Source organism: Ptychodera flava, chromosome 16 (assembly GCF_041260155.1).
Source record: "Ptychodera flava strain L36383 chromosome 16, AS_Pfla_20210202, whole genome shotgun sequence".
Lineage (NCBI taxonomy): Eukaryota > Metazoa > Hemichordata > Enteropneusta > Ptychoderidae > Ptychodera > Ptychodera flava.
Genome location: NC_091943.1, coordinates 19,736,654 through 19,758,682, shown reverse-complemented (window position 1 = coordinate 19,758,682; position 22,029 = coordinate 19,736,654). Strand labels below are relative to the sequence as shown.

Genomic DNA, 22,029 nt, shown 5'->3' with positions numbered 1-22,029 from the left:
GACATACTTCCTGCCGGCAGCTGGGAAGAAGACAGACGCATGCGCACTCCTCCGGACGGAATTAGCGTAATCTACTTACGCTCTTGAGATAGCATTGACTAATCTGGAAACCGTTAAGACACAAGAAAAACACGGCACGCGAACTGGCCTACAATGTTCATTTTTGTTAAAATCTAACTCATTTCCGAGTATGTTATGGTAGCAAACTTATCGTCCACTCAAAGGCCATATTAGACAGATGCAAAATTTACCATAAAACAAAAAATGACCAAAATCATTCAAGGAAGGTGGGTCTACCCCTTAAGCAAGCCACACAGTGTTATATTTTCAGTGCAAGGACTGACAGTCCAAATATTTCCTACCTTCGCCTGGACCGCTTGCCGCCAATTACTTCATACTCCATGCCTGGGTCCCCATCCATGGCTGGACCAGGCAAGCCAACTGGTGGCGACGCCAGAGCTGGACGAACCGATCCTGGGGAACCCGGAAGTGAAGGTGTCGGCGCGGATGAGGGTACAACAGACGTGGCATAGAGAGCAGCGGTGTGACTGGGCACCACTCGGATGTCCTGGGCGGAATGGGTGTCCTTACCACAGTGTGGACAGTAAAGTGTGCCTTCTATTTCTGTTATACATGATCTGTGGAAATGGTGATGGGTATCTTCTCCAGTGCATACTGTGAACGTACCCTAAAGGAAGCAAAACCTTTTTTTGTCAAGAAAGTGCTATCTCTAGTTCAAAGAGGGCAAATAATAGTCAGCCCTAGTGCACAGAAATGAGATGAGACCTGTGTTCTGATGACCCTTTTCCCGATTGGCAAGTTTCTTAGTCTCACTTTACACAAAGATGCATGGCAGATACAAACCTCACTTTCAGAAACTACACTTCATTGTTTTATTTGCAATGATAGTCCTTTGATCTGTGCTGAAGTGGCGCGAATGTCGAACTGATTACTCTAACAATGAGTAGAATCAATAGGATCGTTGTATTAAAGCTTTATACAACAGAGGAATCATTATCTGGTCGGAAAACAAAACTTGCAAAGTTGCAGTTGGTCAAAAGGTTCTCATGTAATCTCTCACTTCATTTCTAGTCAAAGGAATCTGATACAGTATTTGCTCATTTTTGACTTCATATTAAAGTTAATGCTGCAACACCAATATGCAGCACTGCAATTTTTATACTGCATTTTAACTATGCTCAGTGACTTAACAGTCACATAAAAATGTTATTCTCCAAATGTAGACAAACAATTTAGAAATCTTAAAAAAACACATATTACTTGCAATTTCTTCAAACAGCAAATTCATCTAAAATCTTTATGCTCTTTATACAATTCTATAATCTTTTATCAGTAAGTTAGGGAGTACCTTCCTTAAATTTCACTTCAGGGGCCTTCATCTGGACACTGATATCCAAAACAGCAGTATCATTATAACCATCAAATTACACCTATGTAGTCATGGTATAATAACCTACTAATTACACAGTTACAAGATATCTTCTGTGAAAGTTAAATAACATTATCTATCACGGTCTCACATGTAAAACTTGTTACATTACATGTTTCTGATGTGCAGCAGACATTCATTTGCATAGAGCCCCTAAGCTCGCATTTGTGATGGCGGGATCATGGGTATCAATTTGCATAGAGCCCCTAAGCTCTTATCTTTGATAATCTAGTTCTTGATATAAGAATCCAGACTGAATTTCTTCTTTCACTGTTTGTGAAAACTACTCACCAGGGTACAGAATATGCCACATCCTGGACAACACTGATGTCTGGCCATCTTCAGACGATGCTCATTGCACAGCATCAGGAACTTGACTCTGGACGAAGGCCGCACCTGTTGTTTTGCTGTGACACTATTCTCACAGCGTTTCAGCTTTGAAACAACACAGGAAGAAATAAGCATATCTCATTTTTTGTAAAGGAAAGAAAAGTCAACTAATGCATCAATTGAACGTGTACAACAATACTTACTTCAAACTTGGTGAGAAGAACACCAAAAGTGATCCTTTTTTAGCCTTACCTTGAGACTATATGGAAACTCAACACAGGTTTTGTTTACTCATATGGCAAAATGCTCAATGGGGACAGAATTTGCCTGTACGAAACTTCATGATTAACATGACAGTGCACCCAATAATGAGATACTAATGATGCAAAGTTGCAGTGTGCTCAAATCTACAATGTAGCAATATCACAAGTAACTTCTCTTGCAAGCAGCCTTAGGTACATGTTTTACTTTACCAACTTCATGACATGCAGTCTTAAGCAAATTAAGAAGAGGTTATTGTTTTTGCATATTATTTTAGAATAATTAATATGTCAAATAACAAGATTTTTATTTACCAGAACCACTCTCTTACTCATGTTAATGTTGATCATAATTCATATCATACCTGTCCATCTACCAGTTCCACAGCTCTACACATTGCAGCCACACCGTCAAGAACACTTATTGTGAATTCCATCTTGCAACTGCATAAAGGGGGCTCAAGCTGCGAATAGAAATATTTATCACCGATTCAATATCGGTGATACGCACTGCAATTGATCTTTGTCTCAAAGCGCTGTCAATATGGACTGACAACTTGTGTGAAGGAATAAACTTTAAGATGATACATATCCTATTGATACATGTATGTTATAACATTTGCCATCTTGTTCATTCAATCAAGTCTCATTGACTGTGATTTTTCATATTTGCTCACAAAAAAAAATCCCATCTAATGTTCAGAGAGATGTTTTTGATTCAAGTTATTTAGCCATTATTATAGTAACATTTTCAAACAAAAGATGATATATGTTGGAAAGTGTGATTAATTTCCATCTTTGGTGGTGGATTTGATCAACTGTTCAGTTTTTGTGTTCTTGTTTGCTGCGGCCATACAATGTATGTGAATTAACAATAAAAAATTATTTAGTTGTTAAAATCTAACATGTACATGTAAGTTCATTGCCACCGAGAAAAATGTTCTGTTGGCAGACTTCAGTAAGCATTCTTACAGAAGGACCTTTTGATATCAAATCATCTTGTTGGGGATAAAAGCAAAATGATACAGCATATAAGGCTTTCATAAACAGTGCAACCAATTAACAATAGATATTTGTAATCTATGGCTACAGGGTAAACAAAGTATTTATAAATGGAGATAATTCAGTGTTTCTCCCATTCTGACACCAATTATATCACAATATAAAACCACTGCAACTTTAAAATGCAATGTAGCCCTTTAACCACCATGGCTTGGTCCAAACCCATTGTTACCAATGGTGATTTTGGACCTGTCTACAGGGAATTGGGATGAACAGGTTAAAGGATTATGACATGATAACCAAACAACTTACATTACCACTTGTTCTGAGATCTTCATATGAAACTGCTGTTTTCTTCTTCTTTTTTACAACTTAAAAGAAAAACATGAATGCAAGTCAGCAACTAAATCTGTTTATCTCAAGTCATCAAATGATTTTTATTTCTTACAAATGTTGTCACTGAGTTGCAAGTTGCCTTCATCAGGGTTACAAAGTCCCAGCCAGAGTTGCCTTGAAGGTAACTTGTGTGTTGCAGGATATGTTGAAACAGAGATGCCTTGAAGGTAACTTGTGTGTTGCAGGATATGTTGAAACAGAGATCATTTGGAGGTTGGGAATAGATCAAACTTTCAGTTTTTTTTCTGACATTTATAATTATAGGCCTTCTGGATTGAACATCGCATAACAAAATGGTAATTTGTGGATGAAGTAGTCGGCCGTAGAGTTATCACTTTTTCAAAACTGCCTTTGAACGATTTTAAACTTCAGATACAGGGTTACGTGGAGGGAAAAAACTTTTGATTACCAAAGCAGGCAGAAGGATAACCAAACATACCCGGATACTGGTCCAAGAACTGTGAAAACCTGAATTCATGGATTTTCTAAATATATATCATAAATCACACTGCAAAGAATATCTTAGAGGTATGATAATCTGGGCAATATGCAGCGTTCTCCACAGCTTGGAGAGACAGAGGGACACTTAATTTACATAATAATGTATAATTTGCATATTCTGTTGTGAAAACATATTATTTTGTATGATTATTAACTTTTGAATAGATTGCTGAAAAAAAGAGAGGGATAGCCTGCCATATCCCCTTGTGGAAAATTCCAAAAGAGACACTTGCAAAAGCCAGTATACACCAACAAATAAATATGAAGATATTGAAAAATTACAAGTAGATTCACTCACCTCTCTTTGGACTGTTGCCGGGATCATGTATGTTATCCTGACTTTGGGTTTGGAGCAGTGTCTGAGTGGCAAGTTGCTCTGGTACATCCAGGCTGAGTTTTCTCTTTTTGGAGTGTTCTTGCCACTGATGCACTAACTGTGCTATCTGAATCTGTGAAAAAAGAAGGTGATTGCAAAACAAAATACCACTTTTTGTGGTTTGGTCAAAAGGTTATTTGTCTAAAATTTTACTAACAATGCTTCTAATTTCAGTTTCATTTCCATGTTTTGAAAGATTTTCAATAGAAATTTTCAAGACTTGGCAAATTTCACAATATCCGTGAAATATTTTCACAAAACCAATACAATACATTAGGTACAATACCACAGTACTCTATATTGAAGTAACATGTTTGCGGTTCACATTCTCTTATTCATTTTCTCATCATCAGTACTGGCACATATGATTCTACTCTCATAATGTGATTTGATTTTAAAGTGAAAAATGCTGAAACACCTGTGAAAAAGTTGTTCTAAAATCGCTTTACATATGACCTAGATATCATTGGTGACCTAATCTACTAGTCCCCTGCGCTAAGCGTGGGGACTAAAAAGAGCTTTACATTGTATTGTATTGTACAGCATACCTGTTTCACTACCAAACTTTCTCCTCACCCTAACTCTTGACAACGATGCAGCTCTTTTGTTTTTACCAACGTTTGAGACTTTTTTCTTATGCGCCCTGCTCAACTGCAGCACTTCCACATTATTGTTTGGGGGTGACCCGTTTTGAGGTATATCCAGTGCAAGTGCTTGACTCTCTCGCTCTTTCCTGAGGTTTGCTAGCATTTCAGAGACCGTGAGGCACCTCGTCGGTATTTTACTAGATGGCTTGACAGTTGTGCTGATCACATTATTGCTCGGTTTGGAATCATTCTCACGAGAGGCTGGTATTTTGACAGCAAGACTTGAGCTCCGGTTTGTCTTGGCAGTGCTTCTCCTCCTTCGCCTAGGCAGACTGAACTCCACTGGACTGGTAGATATGACAGAATTTCTCGCTCTGAGTCGTCTCTGTGGCAGCAGCGGTCCATCATCAGGCTTTGATTTGTTCTCCTCATCTTCTTTTGGAGTGACACCTTTCTCTGGGACGTCACCATCAACTTTGGAAATGTCATCTGATGCTAGGTCAGACCGACTATTACTAGTCGGCATGTGTACAGGCCCCGGGCCGTCAATTACATCCTCACCACCAGAACCACTTTTCCCATCTGTCAAATCTTTATCCTTCTCCTGGTCTACTTTTCCAAGGGTCTCCTCTATGTGATTAGTGATAACTTCAAGTGTTCCATTCTGACCGGATATTGGGACCTCGCCATTCTCCTGGCATTCGGCTGGAAATATCTTCCGGGACACACTTTCGGACACCGAGTTAACAAGTTTCTCCAAGGAGGCCTGGTTCTTGAAGGTCTTGAAGGGAGACATGCGAGCGGTCACAGGGTGTCGTCCATCTCTGACAACATTCTTACTGCCCGCGACAGTGTTGCCATCAGAGCTCATATGATTCTGTATACTGATCTCATTGTCTATGGCAATGTATTGATCACACTCTGTGCTGTCACCGTTCACCACCTCGGTTTTAGCAGTATTAGCTACACCATTAGGACTCGAACTGACTGTTTCTCCATCGACCTGTGACACTGGTAACGTCTGGAAAATACCAATATAATACAATATGACTTAATGTACTTTTATCAATCTGAGATTGTAACCTTAGCACCTTGTAGTTACAGTTAGGCGTTTTACCCTACGGGTGTACATGAACACGTTCCCTCCAAACTAAGTCCTCACTTAAATCCACAAGTGCAAATCCATGCTTTCAAAGGAAATCAGAGGTTTACTTACAAAAACACTATTCATATGCTTTATACTTAGAATACATCCATAACAAACAACAAACGACACTGCCAACATGTTAATTTGCATATTATGTAAAAATAATATGCAAATATCATGTAACATTCAATTTCCCACATAATTGTATTTATTTATGCAAAGTGTATTGAAAACATTCCTTGAGTATGCAAATTGACTTATAAAGAGTCGTTGTAATTGGAGAATATTTATTTACTTAAAATTGAGCATTATGAAGTGCATATCTTGAAAGTTATGTTCTGACTCTGACTGGTCAGAATACAGAGTATCGTAAAATCTGGAGAATCTCTAGTAGCTCTTGGAGGTCTGAACAGCTTGCCTGTGACAAGTAAATGTTTTTATTTAATCCCAGCTAATGGGTACTTAATGTTTGATTCTGCCTTTTTCTATTTTTGGTGCTCATACTACAAAGGAAACAACATTTAACGTCAGTCGATATAATATAATAGCAATAACCCTCTTCGCAGGCAGTGGTACACTCAATGTGGATACAATATGCTCCATATGGCACTTGCCTCACAGTTCATGCTAAATCTCATGCCAAGTTATACCCAAATATCATTATTACTGGTCTTCGACGGACACTGTTGTTAAAGTTTACACTCTAACTGAGCTATTCTTTTTAAGTCAGTAAATATTTAGAACAAAATTAATTTATTCTTTTACACACTGAATGAGCCAGGCTTATCATACTTTTTAAGACAGACTACTGTTGGGCAATATGGACAATCAGCCCACTGACACTGTGATTCCAGATGTTTTAATTACCCTTTGCCTAGGAATTACAGAAATCAAATATCAGGAGTGTAGCTTCAACCTGTTCACCCCCAATTCCCTGTAAACAGATCCACAATCACCATTGCTAACAATGGGTTTGGGCTAAACCATGATGGTGAAAGGGTTAAGGTAGAATGTGCCTTCGGTCAGATGTTCTGACTCTCAAATTTTTATAGTACTTTTTGGATCAACACTTGTGGAAGCTCATTCTATACTTTGTGGAATAAAGAAAGTTGTTACCTTGTTACAATTTTGACAACTGAAATTCATGTTTTCCAAAGTAGAGGTAAGGCTGGGATGGTAGCAATTTGGTATTTCAAATGTCAGGAAATGTTATGTAAATTGTTTCTTTTGTAGCCAAATTTGCATAGTGACCCCTGATTTTTAACTTTGATTTTGAAAGAGAATGGCGTGAAGTTTTCTCATGAATAATTTAAGCAAAAGTTTAAGTCTGTAAATTTATTTACATCTCCTGGGTCGGCACATTGATATATGAGATAACCTTTGTTGGAAGATAAGGCCCTGAAAATAATGTCAAACACAGCTGTCGAACAGCCAGTTGACTTGCACAACAAATGATGGATTAAATACGATAGGTAGACAGGTTGCAAAATAAATTTGTTTGAGTGTTCACCACAGCCATGGAAAGAAGATGGGTGGTCAATTTACATGACAATAAATTGACATATTCTTTTGTTATGGAAATGAATTATTTTGTTTGGTTATAAACAAATGTTTAGGTTGCTCAAAAAACCTAGAGGTGCCCACCCCCTCAAATCCCATTGAGGAAGACCCTGGGTTTAATAGTTATTACTATGGAGGTTGATTAATACTATTTAGTCTTGACCTCCCTTTAATAACAGTACCAGCAGTAATTTTAGGTGAAGGATATTTCATTAGTTCATTGTGTTGTTATACTTGATGATAGCAAAATCCCTCAGGTCCTGTGAGATGCTTTCATAAATAGCTCGGCACATAGCCATTTTTAGTCAGAGGTGATTTTCAGTGAGCATTTTTATTACAACAGCCATTGTGAGGAACTTGCTTTGGGCTTTTATCAAACAAACATGACCTTTCGTTGCCAGCACCAGCAAAAATGTATGGCAACATGAAACTTAAACTGAAGGAGTTAATGAACAAAACAATGCAAACACACATCCACAAAGTCTATTAAGTCATTTTAACATGTTAGCCTCCGGCCATGAACGCATTCCTTCAGGAAAGCCATTTTCTTGAGACCACACAATGGTGGTTTCCAAATAAGATTTTGAAAGAAGCAAATTATTTCTGTGGATTAGTTAACATGCTATCTTAAACTCACTGAATCAACAAAATTATGAATTTTTAAAATTGAACAAATTAATTACATCAATATTCTGGAATAATCAGATTTTCCTAACACAACATCTATTTAGTCATTGCATTTCCTGGATATTGCTAGGTCAAACAATATGGTTTTTGGTACATTTTCTGCAAGAAGAAAAAAGCAAAAAAGGCAAGTTTCTTCATATTGAAACTATACCGGTATACTCAGTAAAAGAATGTTGTGGTAGGAGGTTATGAGAGTGATATACAATACAATGAGCTTTGCAGTTTGCCAGAACAGGTACTTGAACTTGACCATCAAATTTTCATACCAGAGAGAACATCACCACTTTAATTCTGTCTGTCAGCATGACAGAAGCATGTTTGACTGACCGGGCACTGAAAACTGTAACTGACTGGCACCTGATCGCCAACATGCAAATAATGTAAAAATAACGCAATTATACGGTGTCGCTCACATTTGATCAAATTTGGTACATACCAGTATGGGTACCAAAGATCAACAATAAATGCTGTTTCTATCTGTTCAGTGCAGGAAAATACTACGTTGATGTTATGACAATAATTTCTGCAAAGCACAACCAGTTAATCAACAAGAATGACAGAAGTTTGACATACTGCTACAGAGAAATTGATGTTTTGATCAAAAAAAGGGCAAATATTGTCCTAAAAACACAAATATTGAAATTTCACCACATTTTTTGCAAACAGCTTCTCAGCTTGTCAAAAGATGATCTGCAACATTTCGCGAAATCTATCAGCAATATAAATCACTGGGCCATAAGTAGTTACAGCACGCAATCTTATTTGCGCTAGTGATATGGATGTACATTGTATCTCAGACAGCGTCTAACTAAAAAAAATTATAAATCTGAAAATTTACTTAGTAAAAAATATTAGCACAGCTTTTCTCATTTGGAAAATTTTTTTTTAGAAATTTACAGTTGTAAAAAAAATGTTCACAATTTCATTGTGACCACCCCCTCCCAAGATCTAATGGTCCGTCCCTTAGTTTGAGCAGGTCTGTTAATATGTAACAGTTCATAAACAATGACAGGAAATGACTACAGGTCAGTGGAGTATCCTGTTTCAGCCATTGGTATGCGACCACTCATGAACATTTGCAGAATTTCCCTTTTCTTACCTCATTTGCACATTTTTGACACTGATGTGTTCATTTGAACAAATTCACATCTCAACCCTTACATCTACCTGTACACCAAATACTGAGACGGTAGCTTTGGCGGTATGGGAGCCTTTGTGTGTGACGGACATACATCCGCACATACCCACAAATATACAGACATGCAAATCAATTCAGCTTATACGATAACCTCACATTGGTATACCAAATGTGAGTAAAAATTGACAAACGACAAAGACTTTGTCATTCTAATCCCAACTTAATCCCAACTGGAGTTATCAAACTCCAAATTATCCTCCGCAGGTAGGAAGGGAACAATAGATATATCCACTTGCTCAGTATTCTTCCCAGAAATTTTTATGCAAATGAAATTGCTATGCTAATGATTTGGCTTTCCTATGCTTTCCTGGCTCTGAGGAGAACACTGCCATTGTGAAATTTCATTACCTGAAGCTAAAAAATGGACTGACAAATTGTCTTGCCAACCAACAGTGTCAATCTGCACACACCTTTTGTCTGAGACTTTTACTACTGAAACCATTGAGTCGCAAGAAAAGTTCATATTTACAGAATATGGAATGCATGTATAAATGTATGTATGACTGTGTACATACGTAATTTTTCAAATTATGTATTTCCAGTGCCTGTATTTATGCACATATGCATACACGTTATTGTACCATGTTTGTTTGTATGTATGTATTTATGTATGTATGTAATTAAATATGTACATACGTACTTTGGTATATGTGTATGTATAATGTATGTTCACATCCACAAACATACAAAAAATATATATTACTATGTTCATGTACTCCTTCATGATATTACACAGTCTATGTTTTTTTTAAGGGCAGTACCTAGGTAAATGTTACCAGGGTTCCACAGTCATTTTACTAGAGCTACCCTTGGTATATCAGTGCAGTCATACTAGGCTGGCGGACATAAGAAATTTTACAAGGGTTCCAAAACCATTTACCAATGTTCCTCAAACCTAGCAAACACACTGACAATAAAAACCATTGAACTGTAGTACAATTATTTGAACACACAGCACTTCCCCTTTTGATGTGCTCGGTGAAGACTGCAAGCCATTTATGGGTCACCGCATGCGTATATGTACATGTGTATTTATCAATGTAGCTATTTGGCATCCTACTTGTCATAGTGCATGGGACAGAGTAAACAATGGTTTTTTTATGGTTGACCGTTCCTCCTTCTTTTCTTGAAGGGCGGTATGGATGTTGGCTCTTTTGTCAATAAAACCATCAAATACTGTTACTTTGTTTTGATCGATGCTATTCTATGACATTTTCAAAAAGTGACCTGTCTTTAGTTTTTTTTTTGAAGAGCTTAAAGAAAGGGTTCACAAAATATAATGGTAATGTGAGACTTGTAAGCATGTTTATGAAAATGGTCTTTGCTTTGCTTTGTCTTTTTTTCTGGGCAGATAGTATGAAGTCAAGTACGTAGATGATGAAGCTTAAAAGACTAGCCATTTCTGATTCTCACATAGTCCCATCAGCCTAAGGAACTTCAAACAGAAATATCTTTGTATGACATTTTATTCAAAGACTCACACAGTACCTGACTACCAGCTCAGAGAAACCATGGACATTAGTTGCTATAAAATTCTTCAGACAGGTCAGCTGGATAATATTTGCTGAAACCAGCAGATTTTAGTGTTACTGAGGGCAGTATAATGACATTTATTTAACACTTTCACCGCGGGAGGGCGCATTCTGCGCCAACGGCTAGACTGCGGGAGGCGCGTAAACGCGCCAAGAACGTACGCGTTTATATGCGTTCGATATACGTTGGCTTTGTTTGATCTACATTATGTTTGTTGACTATTTCCTCAAGCCTAGCGTAGTATACGAGGCAGAGGTCAAACCTAAATGAGCATGCGCGCCAAATTTGTAAAAATGCCGCCATATTCGGTCATTTCTCGGCCGTGATTTGTAAGGATCGTGTGATCGGTTGTTGTTTTTCTCTCAGAGGGTATTTAAAAATGGCGATGCGGGCACAGTTTAACACCGACAAAGCCCTTGAGCATGTTTTTTCTAGACACTAATAGTGGAATTGTCACTGATCTTGAAACTGAACTCGACGAGATGGCGGAAGTCAAATTTCAAATTACAACTCTAATACAGAACTTGAATATGTTACCAAACAAGTTGAGCAAACACAGAGATCGCAAGCAAGACACTGACAGGAAGGTAGGCAATCTGAGCATGCGACAAAGTGCGACAAAGGACCGGTGACTGACATCACAAACGTTGATGGGGTATCCTGTGGATGTTGTACGACATCAATCTATCAATGACAATTAGGCCTACACATCGGACTGGCAACCAGTATATAAGCTTACATAGAACATAGCTCTCTTTTGAATGTCAGATGATACCTGCAGTGTTGTCCTTATATCCAAAAGTAGCCGGGTAATTTAAGAAAGTAGACGGGTGGAGTCTGCGAGGGAGCGAAGCGACCGAGTGGCGAGTGAGTGTAGCGAACGAGGGGGGGGGGGGAGCGCGAGAGGGGGGTATCCCCCCTCTCGCAAGGCGAAAATGAAATTTTGGAGTGGAAATGGTGTTCTCTGGTGGCATCTGAGGTGACATTTAGCTGAGACTGAAACAGTACTTTTGTTGTGTGTCTTAGACGTGGTTCAAATACAACAAAACAAACAAACATGATTTTGTTTTGTTTTTATTATTTATGACACACTTATGGTTTTATTTGCAGTGAAGATTTAACATTTAATCTTAAATCACCTGCAGTCTGCTCATTTCATTGCACATTTCCCATTCTTCATTACCACATAGTTTCTGAAACTTCTGACACAAAGTGAGTGATTGACAGAAATGTTGCAACAAATTACTAATAAATGCCAACCGTGCACGATCATCGCATCTCACTGTCCCCAAATTTGATCAAAGCAGATATGCAGTATGGCGTCAGAAGGAAACAGCAACATTTTCTTTCGAATTTGCTCCACGAGTCCGTGAAAAAAATGATTCAGAGGGTCCATCGAAGGATACTACGGGTAACCCAACATAGAGAACATGGAGAAGCGCAGTGAAATTGAACCTATGCCGGAATCCACGACGTATTATCCTGTTGTCTTAAACAACGGGGGATCAGCGCTACGGTGAAGCTGTGAGCCGTGACGATGATGCGCCGGTCGGCAACGGTCGGCAACATGCCTGTGACCGTGGATTCTAGTACGTAAAAATAATCGATGAAAATAAAATACCCATTCAAATAAACAGTTGGTTCTAAATAAAAATCAGTTCTAGCTCATTTTTTTAAAAACTAATCTAGAAAATGCGTCGGTATTGCTCTGAAAATAACTTGATTTGTTGAGAAGATCATACTCGTAGTGACGTTGGCAGCCAGCGCGGAAAACTAGCTTGCCAGTCTCATGCACTTCGAACCGTCGATCAAAATCACATCTTTTCGGCGCTTTTCTCTCACAAATTCAGCGAAATTGAAGTTTTTCATACATAAACTAAATGTATCGTTGGAATCAAGTATACCTTTCGAACGGGCTTTCTTCGGGAAAAAATATTCCATCGGCAAGGTGCCAGTGGCTGACGTCACATTTCTTTTGACGGCACGGTTAAAAACGACCTAAGATGACCTTCATACTAATCGAACCAATTACACTGCTCGTAACAAAGGCAACACCGTAGGCGCGTCCATCAGCCAATAACACTATTTGACAAATAAAAGATCGGGCTAAAAAAAGCCACAAATTGGCATTTAGAAACTGTTATATGTGTGTGCAGTTCCATGCGTGGGAAAGGGTCGCGAAACTGCTAATCGTACGTGTGCCGTCTAACCATGCTAACAGCTGGCGGTGCAATACAGTGCAGTGCAGTGCAGTGGCAGTGCAGTGAAATTAATAGGTCTAGAAAAATAATCTAATGACGTTAAAAGTAGCCGGGAAAAAGTGCAAAACAGCCGGGTTATTTACCCGGCACCCGGCTTCTAAGGACAACACTGTACCTGTTGTTCGAAGACTAACTTGTAATAAATATGAATATTAATCTCATTTACGTGGAATATGTTTTAGCGTATGTGTTCCTCCTACTGAATTTGAGTTGATAAAACGTAAGTGGTAATTTTTAAAGTGTTACGCTGAGAAAAATACATTTATATTTGAAATAACAAAAAATGCAACATTTTTTGATTTTTTTTTGTAAAATCCAATATGGCCACCATGATCACGTGATCTTCAAGGCGTGTCACATGACCTTTTGTGCATTTTTATGATGCTCTGTCATATTGCAATACTCACTGAAAAAATTGTCCCGAATACTCAAATAATTACAAAGATATAGCACATGCATGTAAATCAATATTTATAAGGCCATATACCCATAGAAAACTACGCACAGGAATGCACGTATAAAAATTAATTACGCAGTGAAAGTGTTAAACCAATTGAGCGCCAAAGTCAATTTACGGTCACCTTCATAAAATATACCCAAGTCATTTTTTGCAGATTTTTGCCAAAATTTTGATTAAAAACCGTAGCTAATAAATTGTGATGTCCATTTGGTCCAAAATCTTCACAACAGCATGGAAAAATTCACAAAAATTAGAAACATGTTGCACTAAAATTTAGATGGAAAAAATTACATCACTCAAAGGGTTAACTAATTTATAAAACAATAATTTCAATACCATGCGTTTTCTTCAGGCATGTCACAAGTTTACCTTTTTATTTGTACATGTCTACATTATTTATATTTTGAGGATATTTTACATGCATCACCTGTTCAAGGAAAATCTGAAGACCTGCTTAATACACTGAAAGTGCTGACCCCTACCATAAAATATAGGTTTCAACCTCAACAGCCCATATGTAATCTAATTTGCATAATTTATGCAAATTTTGAAATTCGCTTTTTCTGCAGTTTTCTGACATTAAAATGACAAAGTAAGTTAAGATGCTGCCAACTTATTGAGTTCTGATGCTTTCTATTAAACTTGTTTACTCATCTAATGATCTGCCACAATAAGAATCATTACATCAAGAAATAACCTTTGACCTACATATAGACCCAACATGGTCTTTTTTTTAATCCATTCCTGGTCGTTCCTCATGACCACTCAAGACAATTTCAGACATGTTTAGCCAATAATTCCCTGACAGATACTGAAATAGCCATCACGGAAACTGAAATGATTGGAAAACCTTTCACTACGAAAACCATCATGGCTTCCATGGAAAGGTCTCCGTCTGAACTTTGGGCCTTAAATCTCGTACAAAACACCTGCATCTTCATAGGAAATGGCAATACCTTGACCATAAACAAAAAATGCATATAGGGCTATCTATCACATCATTGTGTGTGTAATAAGTAAGAACAGCACAAAAATGTTGCTTGAGCTCATTATGCAAATTAGGTAGCAGCCATATTGACATCACTTCTAGATTCAGATTGTCTACTCTCTGTAGGGAAATACAGGATTCTATTGTTAATAAAATAATATATCAAGGCCATGAATTTTTTTAATTTTTGTAAATAAAATATTAGAATTATTCATTTTTCTTAAATCAAAAGACAAGCAAAACAGTACATTGAACAAATACAAATGAACTGTTAAAATTGCTGATCAAATTGAAAATTCAAATTCCCATCTTCTTATGTTCTCATGTATCCTGACAAAGTTAATACATCATTGAAACAATTAATCGAAAGATAACTGAACTACGAGTTCAAGTTTGATCAAAGGTCACTCATATTTAAAAAAGCATGTCATCTTGACCAAATGTATGCATAATTTTCTATCCTTAAAATTACATATGAAAACGAAATATAAACCGCATTGACAAATTTGGACCGTAAACAATAGGGCAACTGGGCACATCTTTGTGCTACTAATTCCAAGCGGCAGATTACAGAGCGAGAGTTCCATTAACAATCGTCCTGGCGACACTGACATTTTCATTGGTCCATGCTACACTTTGGCATTTTGACAATTGTGAGGCGGCAGCTGTCATTGATACTTTTCAGTCGAATCTTTAATTTACAGTTTTCATCGTTTTTATAGTTCCCAGTCGAAAATTTCAAAATTCCGAGAGGAAACGAAGATTACTTGATAAAAACAAACGGCGATAAACTTTGTTCGTATCGAGATACTCCTAGTCTACTGTTATCACATTGAATGAGAATATGAGATTGGGCTGATCTGGCGACATTTCCGCATTTTGGGCGATTCCACCTTCGGAAGCTCAGAACGTTCGCCGCCGACGTTATCGCCACAACGTACACCTAACAAGCTAGGAACACAACGAAGTGGTCTTTCAGTATTTTCACCGATCTCGGCTGTGGTGGCGATCTGCCGATCTTTTGAAACCCCCAGACGACATTGCCGACTTCAGTATGGGTATGTCCCTTGTCCATGTGACTCGAGTGTGTGTACACTCAATGAAAGAGATATGTATTGTGTGGAGTGGGCAGATTAACCGGGTACAACACCCAGTCAGCAAGAACATCGGAGTGTTACATGTGGATTTCCTTCAAACCTGTGCCAATATATCACCACACTTTTAGATCCGCCAAGGCGTAAGCTACGATACCCGACCACAAACACAACATACCGCGATAAAAAATATCGCGGTGCCCCTTTATGCTTACCTCGACTTCCATTTCGACGACGCTCAAGGGTCGAGCATGCGCAGTGAAGCCCACAATGCACCGCGATTCCCGCCAGAAACTTCCAATTTAATATGGTTGTCAAGGTTACACTGGCCGCTTATTATGTCGATCGTCACTGTCATTAACTTTTATATGTGACTATTACTTGCTGTGTTCATATTATGCCTTGACTCTCTCTATAGACATCTTGATTTTTTTTCTCGCCTTAAAACCAACATTTCTAATACCGTCGTTGGTTTTGTCCTAGTATAACTACATCCCCTCCCCCGCATATTTCTAAGCTTATTCTTCTCTTAAAATATATAATTTTTAAAAATAAATATTGGGAATGCAGACATGAAACATTAATTTAAATTTATTACACAATGAGTATCGCCAGGAAGTAGCGGCAACTATTTTCCCTTCAATCATTTAGCCATGCCTAAACGCAGGGCATAAGCTGATTCAGGATTCTGTAGGATAGGAAGCTGGCCAGTTATATTTTTCATAGTTGCTCACAATGATGGAGAAATCACAATCTTGTAGACTATAAAACCGACAATCTAGGGAGTGCAATTCAACTGCGGTAAAGTATAAGCTTATGAGTGTGGTAGGCCCATCGGTCATCAATGTCTGACACGTTCTTGTGATTTGTCTGCATTAGGCCTAAAGTTTAATGTTTTCAACAGTAGGCTAAGCTAAAAGTTCTTGGACGAACTCCTTGTAACGACATTGCTTCAAAACGTGAATTACGACCATATCCCCCCCCCCCCCTCCGAAAGACAGAGGCCTTTCGTGAAAGGTCAGCCAATAATTTGTCCAAACGAAAAAAGGTATTGGGGGTTCTCCAAACAAGACTAGCCTACCACAAACCAGTCACCTGCCGTTTTCTGTATTTGTCTTGTTCTTGCGTAAGTCAACTTTGTGGTTCGCCGCTGGAGTTCTCGATCACGTCACAGCTGCAAATTAACCCCACTAACATAAACTGAAGAGAACAGACTTAGCTGAAATTCGTCGTATTAATTTGTTCATTTTAAGGGGCATATAGGCCAATATGTCTCCAAACTTGGAGCAATCTCACAAACTCCGAGCAAAAAAAAAACCTTTAGTTTCCCTAAAATTGATGGAAGTTATGGTTTAACAGTATATGTTTTCTTCAGTCAAAATCAGACAAAGAATATTTATAAATACTTTTGTCCCCACCAACAAACGATAATCTCTTTTCCACCTCTACCGCACGGACGACCATCATGTAGTTCATGTGGAAAAGTTAATGCCAAACTTTTATCACCGTACATCTTTTCACCGCCAACTTTCTTTTGAAGTTGATCTATTTTGCGTAATGTTGGGGTTTTAAGTACTATGAATATGAATATAGCGGGAATCCAACCCTACTATCTTGCTTTTACATCCATGATGGTCTCGGGCTCACCAACCGCTTATAAAACTTTTCGGAGCTCATTATTGCATGATGTCTGTGGCTGGACTACCTAGTTCTTAGAATGCTAAAGCATACATTCCATGACTTTGTGGTATAAAAACTTCTGAGTCAACAACTACAAAACCGACTGATGGTCATAAAAAGCAAGAAGCATTCAAAGTCTTGCATGTATAATATGAATTATGTAAATCTGTATACCACGTGCTTGCTGGTGGCTATTATGTAAATTTGATATCACGTGATGCTTCTGTCCACTGGACACGTGTCGAGCACGAATCACTCCCCCTCTGCGCAGATATGCAAATTAGCTTGGATTTCCATAGACTTTTACAGGAACGCAAGAGGAAGTCAAATAGTGCTATACTATCATCCCTTTGTATTTGAAAGGTAATATATAGATATAGTTTCTTTTCCGTTATGACTCTATCAGACATATTTGAAACATTTGCAAATTTTCAGATTTGAGAAATTGCATGAGCTAAGGCTTGGCGGAACGGACAGACAGGTTCCCTGTCAATTGTTGGGTTCTATTTTGCTGAAAAGGAAGCATTAAGCTTATGATACTAACTTTTAGCAACGACGGTGGCACCAAAAATAATGTTGAATACTTTTGCATTATTTCTTAAGAGTACCCCTTATTCATCGGAGATTTGCTCATTCGTGATAAAAATTTAATTGTAATCAACTCAGTACCCAAGGTTCTTAATTTTACGGAATGCTGTATAAAGTGCCAACGGGTACTTACGTTGAAAGGAAGCACCATTCTTCAGGCCACTCGTTGATTTACTAGGATGCAGGATTAGCCTTAACTACACTGCACTATAAAGCAGTTTTCACAATCAGAGTGATATTTTTATAGCTTTGACCTTCTACAATCAGCGAATCTCTTGGTAATAATTCTGACAAGTTTGGCTGTACTTGTCGACCTCTGACAAAATGATGATAATTTGTCCCGATGTGATCAGTTGCAAACACAGGTGCGAAGACTGACACCATATCTTGTACCTGAACGGGAAAGGCGCGCATTCCAACACTGCGTGGGAAGGCCCCACAATCTGACAAACTCGTTAGAGCTTAGGCAAAACTTGGAATAGTACATTATGTTGCAAATGTCTTGAGAGTGCATTCAATGAATGATAGTAGGCCTATACGGTGAAGTAACTCCATCGACATCATCGTGTTTCTTTTGCTCGTCAAGAAACGACCACTGAAATTACACTATCAAACAATGGTCCAAAAGAGTTGACTTTCATGATTTACTTTACAGTTCATCGCATGAGCAGTACTAAGCTATAAATTCGTGACTACTGTACTGAGCGGGTTAGCCTCAGTTAATGCATGCAGTATATAAACAACTATGATAATTTTGAGAAGAAACTTTAATTTTTTCGAATCATAGATTTAATAATGGCTAAAATTATTACTCTGTACACATACACAACAATGTGCATTCCAATGAGCGATACAGACCAATGACGTCATAGCAAGTCAATATTTAGGCTTGAGGTGGAATGCGCCTCCGGGACAGATATGATATGATGTACCGCTTAAGCTTATGTTGGTCATTTTGAAACTCTTTGAGTAAATATGGTTCACTATCTTATTTTTGTGAAAATCGAAAATTTAATTTTTCCCATAGAGTTAACACAGGAATTGTAGCTATAGTCGTATATTAAGGCATAGTATTTCTCTGGTACCAAAGTTGCATGGTGACCCCTGATTTTCATTCTTAGGGTTTCCCTGAAGAAGTTTTGGTGAAAGTTTTAATCTTTCACTTTCGAGGCGAGTACTACTTCAACGCCTTGCTGTGTTTTGTGATAAGAAGGTCAACTGCAGCTAATGGACTATTTTAACAGGACGTGGAAAGGGAGATCATGACAAAGACATTTTAATGCTGCTTAATGGAGGTCGCAGACGATTTCTAAATTTCCGTGCAACTCCATGCCACGTGGTAAATATCCCCTCAGAATAGCAGCAAAATGACACCCTTTGCTTCGGTTGCTAAGGACAAAATCATTCCTTGATAAATGGCCAGAGAAGAGCTGTCAGATCATGTTTGTACTGTACGTAGCAAGGAAACAACAGTCCACTGTGTAAAAAATAAACTGACAACAAATGTCCCCTCGCAGTCTGGCACGGATACAGTCACTCTGATATACAAACATATATATTTTGTTCGATGACCCGGCATAGGTGACGACCGTAAGATATTTTGAATTTTCCCCATGTTCAGAATGTATATCGACGCTAGTTTCAGATCGGTCAACGACTACTCTTTGACAAGGCACATGTGTGAGCACAAGTATTGTCTTCTGTGTTATCTTTGCTATGACAATGGCACATTTTATCGTTCAGTTGAGAGCCGCAAGCTCCATACAAGTCACTCACACGATCCATAAACCAGGAGCGGCGTTCCAGCTCATATGGATTGGCACGTCACGTGAGTTTTATTCATCCCGAGAGACCTTGACACATGCATTAAGTCTCACGGTGTTCGTCGTTGGACGTGCAAAAGCCCCTAGTGAACAACGGGAAAACCCAATCCCATTCTAGATCTAATACAAGGAGGTAGTCCTAACCCAGTGTTTATACCCACTTACAGGGTACATATAGAGGTCTGGTAAACTGCTGACTTGACCGATGTGCCAATATGTAAATATCCAAGAAGACACCTTTGCGCCCTATTGTTGAAAGACATTCGTCGGACAAGAAAAGAAAAGATTAGAGTCTAGTCCAAAACTGTAATATATACCACTGGTGGTATACCTAGAATATAATTTTCATCTCTTGACAAAATCATGGAAAGAACCCCCAGGCATTAACACATACAATTGTCGCATGGAGGGCCAGTGAAAGCCCTCGAATATTTCAACAATTGGGTTAAGAGTAATGAGATACTCGTACGATATTTTTTGTTGTCATACAACGTGACGCTGCAAAGAGATCAAATTGACACCTACTAGTAAGCTATCCGAAACCAGATGTAAACGCGGGGACACATACAAACAAGTCTCGGTTCCGCTATGGACAGTAGAGTACAGAAAGAGAGTCGTGCAAACGGCGCCACAGTATGAGAGAGAGAGAGGGAGAGACAGACAGACAGACAGACAGACAGACAAAGACAGAGACAGATAGACAGAAAGAGAGTTGTCGAGGATTCTGAATCTTTTAATTTAGGATTTAAAATATTCTATTCAATAGCAAAGGCTACACAAAATCAATCTCATTGTACTGAAATACTGACAACCTATACTGACAAGAATGTCTACTATGGTTTACAGGAATGACCCTTTATTTCTAAACGTCTCGTATTTCGATGCCCATAACATCTTGCTGAACAGAATTCTGTAATGTTTCACTCCCGTTTCCATCAAAAGCCGACTTCCCTTTTCCTGGATGTCCTTCCATAATGCAATATAGACACGTCGATCCGCACACTTTATCCTTGAATGCTGCATATCATGGCATCGATCATTGAAGTTCTCGAGGGGGTTATATCATATTTCTGTCAATTATGTCATCTTTTGTGATCACGTATAAGGCTTAGACATTTAGGGTCAAAAAAAGTATACGTTCTGACACCAGTCTTACGCCATTTAAGACCGCAGAAGCCAAAACTATTTTTCACACTTAAAATTAATATGCGATTTTACCGCTTTTCCGTATTCTTCCGGATGCACCTTAAGAGCATCTAAAACTTTTCGATCCGGTCTAGCCAATGTGCTGGAGATGCGATAGATACCACTCGCACTTTTAAAAAATTCGGCCCAAGCCATGCTCTTGTTTAATTCAGTTCTTTACAATTCCACAATTTTTGGACGTTGCAAAGTGATTTACCTTGCACAGAGGCTACACTAGTCAGAATGTTACACAGAAAGCTTTCGGAGACATGACGGTGTATGGTTTTTGTCTATTTTGTTAAATGCACTTGTCATGAGTTACATTTCTCAATTATTCTCAGCTTTGAACACGCTGACGTGGTGGCAAGTCTTGGAGCCTTCCCTGTATGTATTAAGAGGGAGATATACATGTAAGCAAACCTCAATGTTTATTTGGGTTTCACCGCGAAACCCGTACGACATTTTGAATGTGCGGGTCCTTTGGCAATATTCCGCTTACAGAAAGTTTTACTCACAATTCAGCATTTAGTACACTGTATATTTTCTACTTTGTTTACCACCAAAATGAGGACTTCGCCCACCCGTATATAATCATTTTAAAACAAAATTCATCACCATTTTTCATAAATATCTGTGAATTACTATAGCTCTTTCTACAGTTTAGACTTAAAGATGTTCACATATAAGAACGCAAAATCGACAACTAAACCTGAAAATGTGTTGATAATATAATTGACCAGGGTATATGTTTGACAGCGCGCCTTTAGATTTACGACGCACATGCGCGCAATAGGTCATTAACACGAAATGTGGTATCAGATAAAACAAGTCCCATGGTGGAAGGAATTTTTGACAACACATCGTACAACGCCGATAGCTATTCGCCCACACCATGTGCACTCCCCTTTGAAGGCGCCTCTGAG

The 22,029-nt window shown here is 38.4% G+C and overlaps 1 protein-coding gene across 1 annotated transcript in view; it reads right to left on the bottom strand.

The window, feature by feature from the left end:
• The window catches only part of LOC139152842 (uncharacterized), a 64,569-nt gene extending 48,512 nt beyond the window's left edge, over positions 1-16,057 (bottom strand). Inside the window, exons 1-7 of the mRNA XM_070726195.1 lie at positions 16,046-16,057; positions 4,892-5,923; positions 4,238-4,388; positions 3,355-3,413; positions 2,406-2,504; positions 1,742-1,885; positions 363-688 (exon numbers count right to left, since the gene is read on the bottom strand). Of these exons, the coding sequence (XP_070582296.1) occupies positions 363-688; positions 1,742-1,885; positions 2,406-2,504; positions 3,355-3,413; positions 4,238-4,388; positions 4,892-5,923; positions 16,046-16,057 (1,823 nt within the window). The remainder of the gene's footprint in view (positions 1-362; positions 689-1,741; positions 1,886-2,405; positions 2,505-3,354; positions 3,414-4,237; positions 4,389-4,891; positions 5,924-16,045) is intronic.
• Between the last annotated feature and the right edge of the window lie 5,972 nt (positions 16,058-22,029).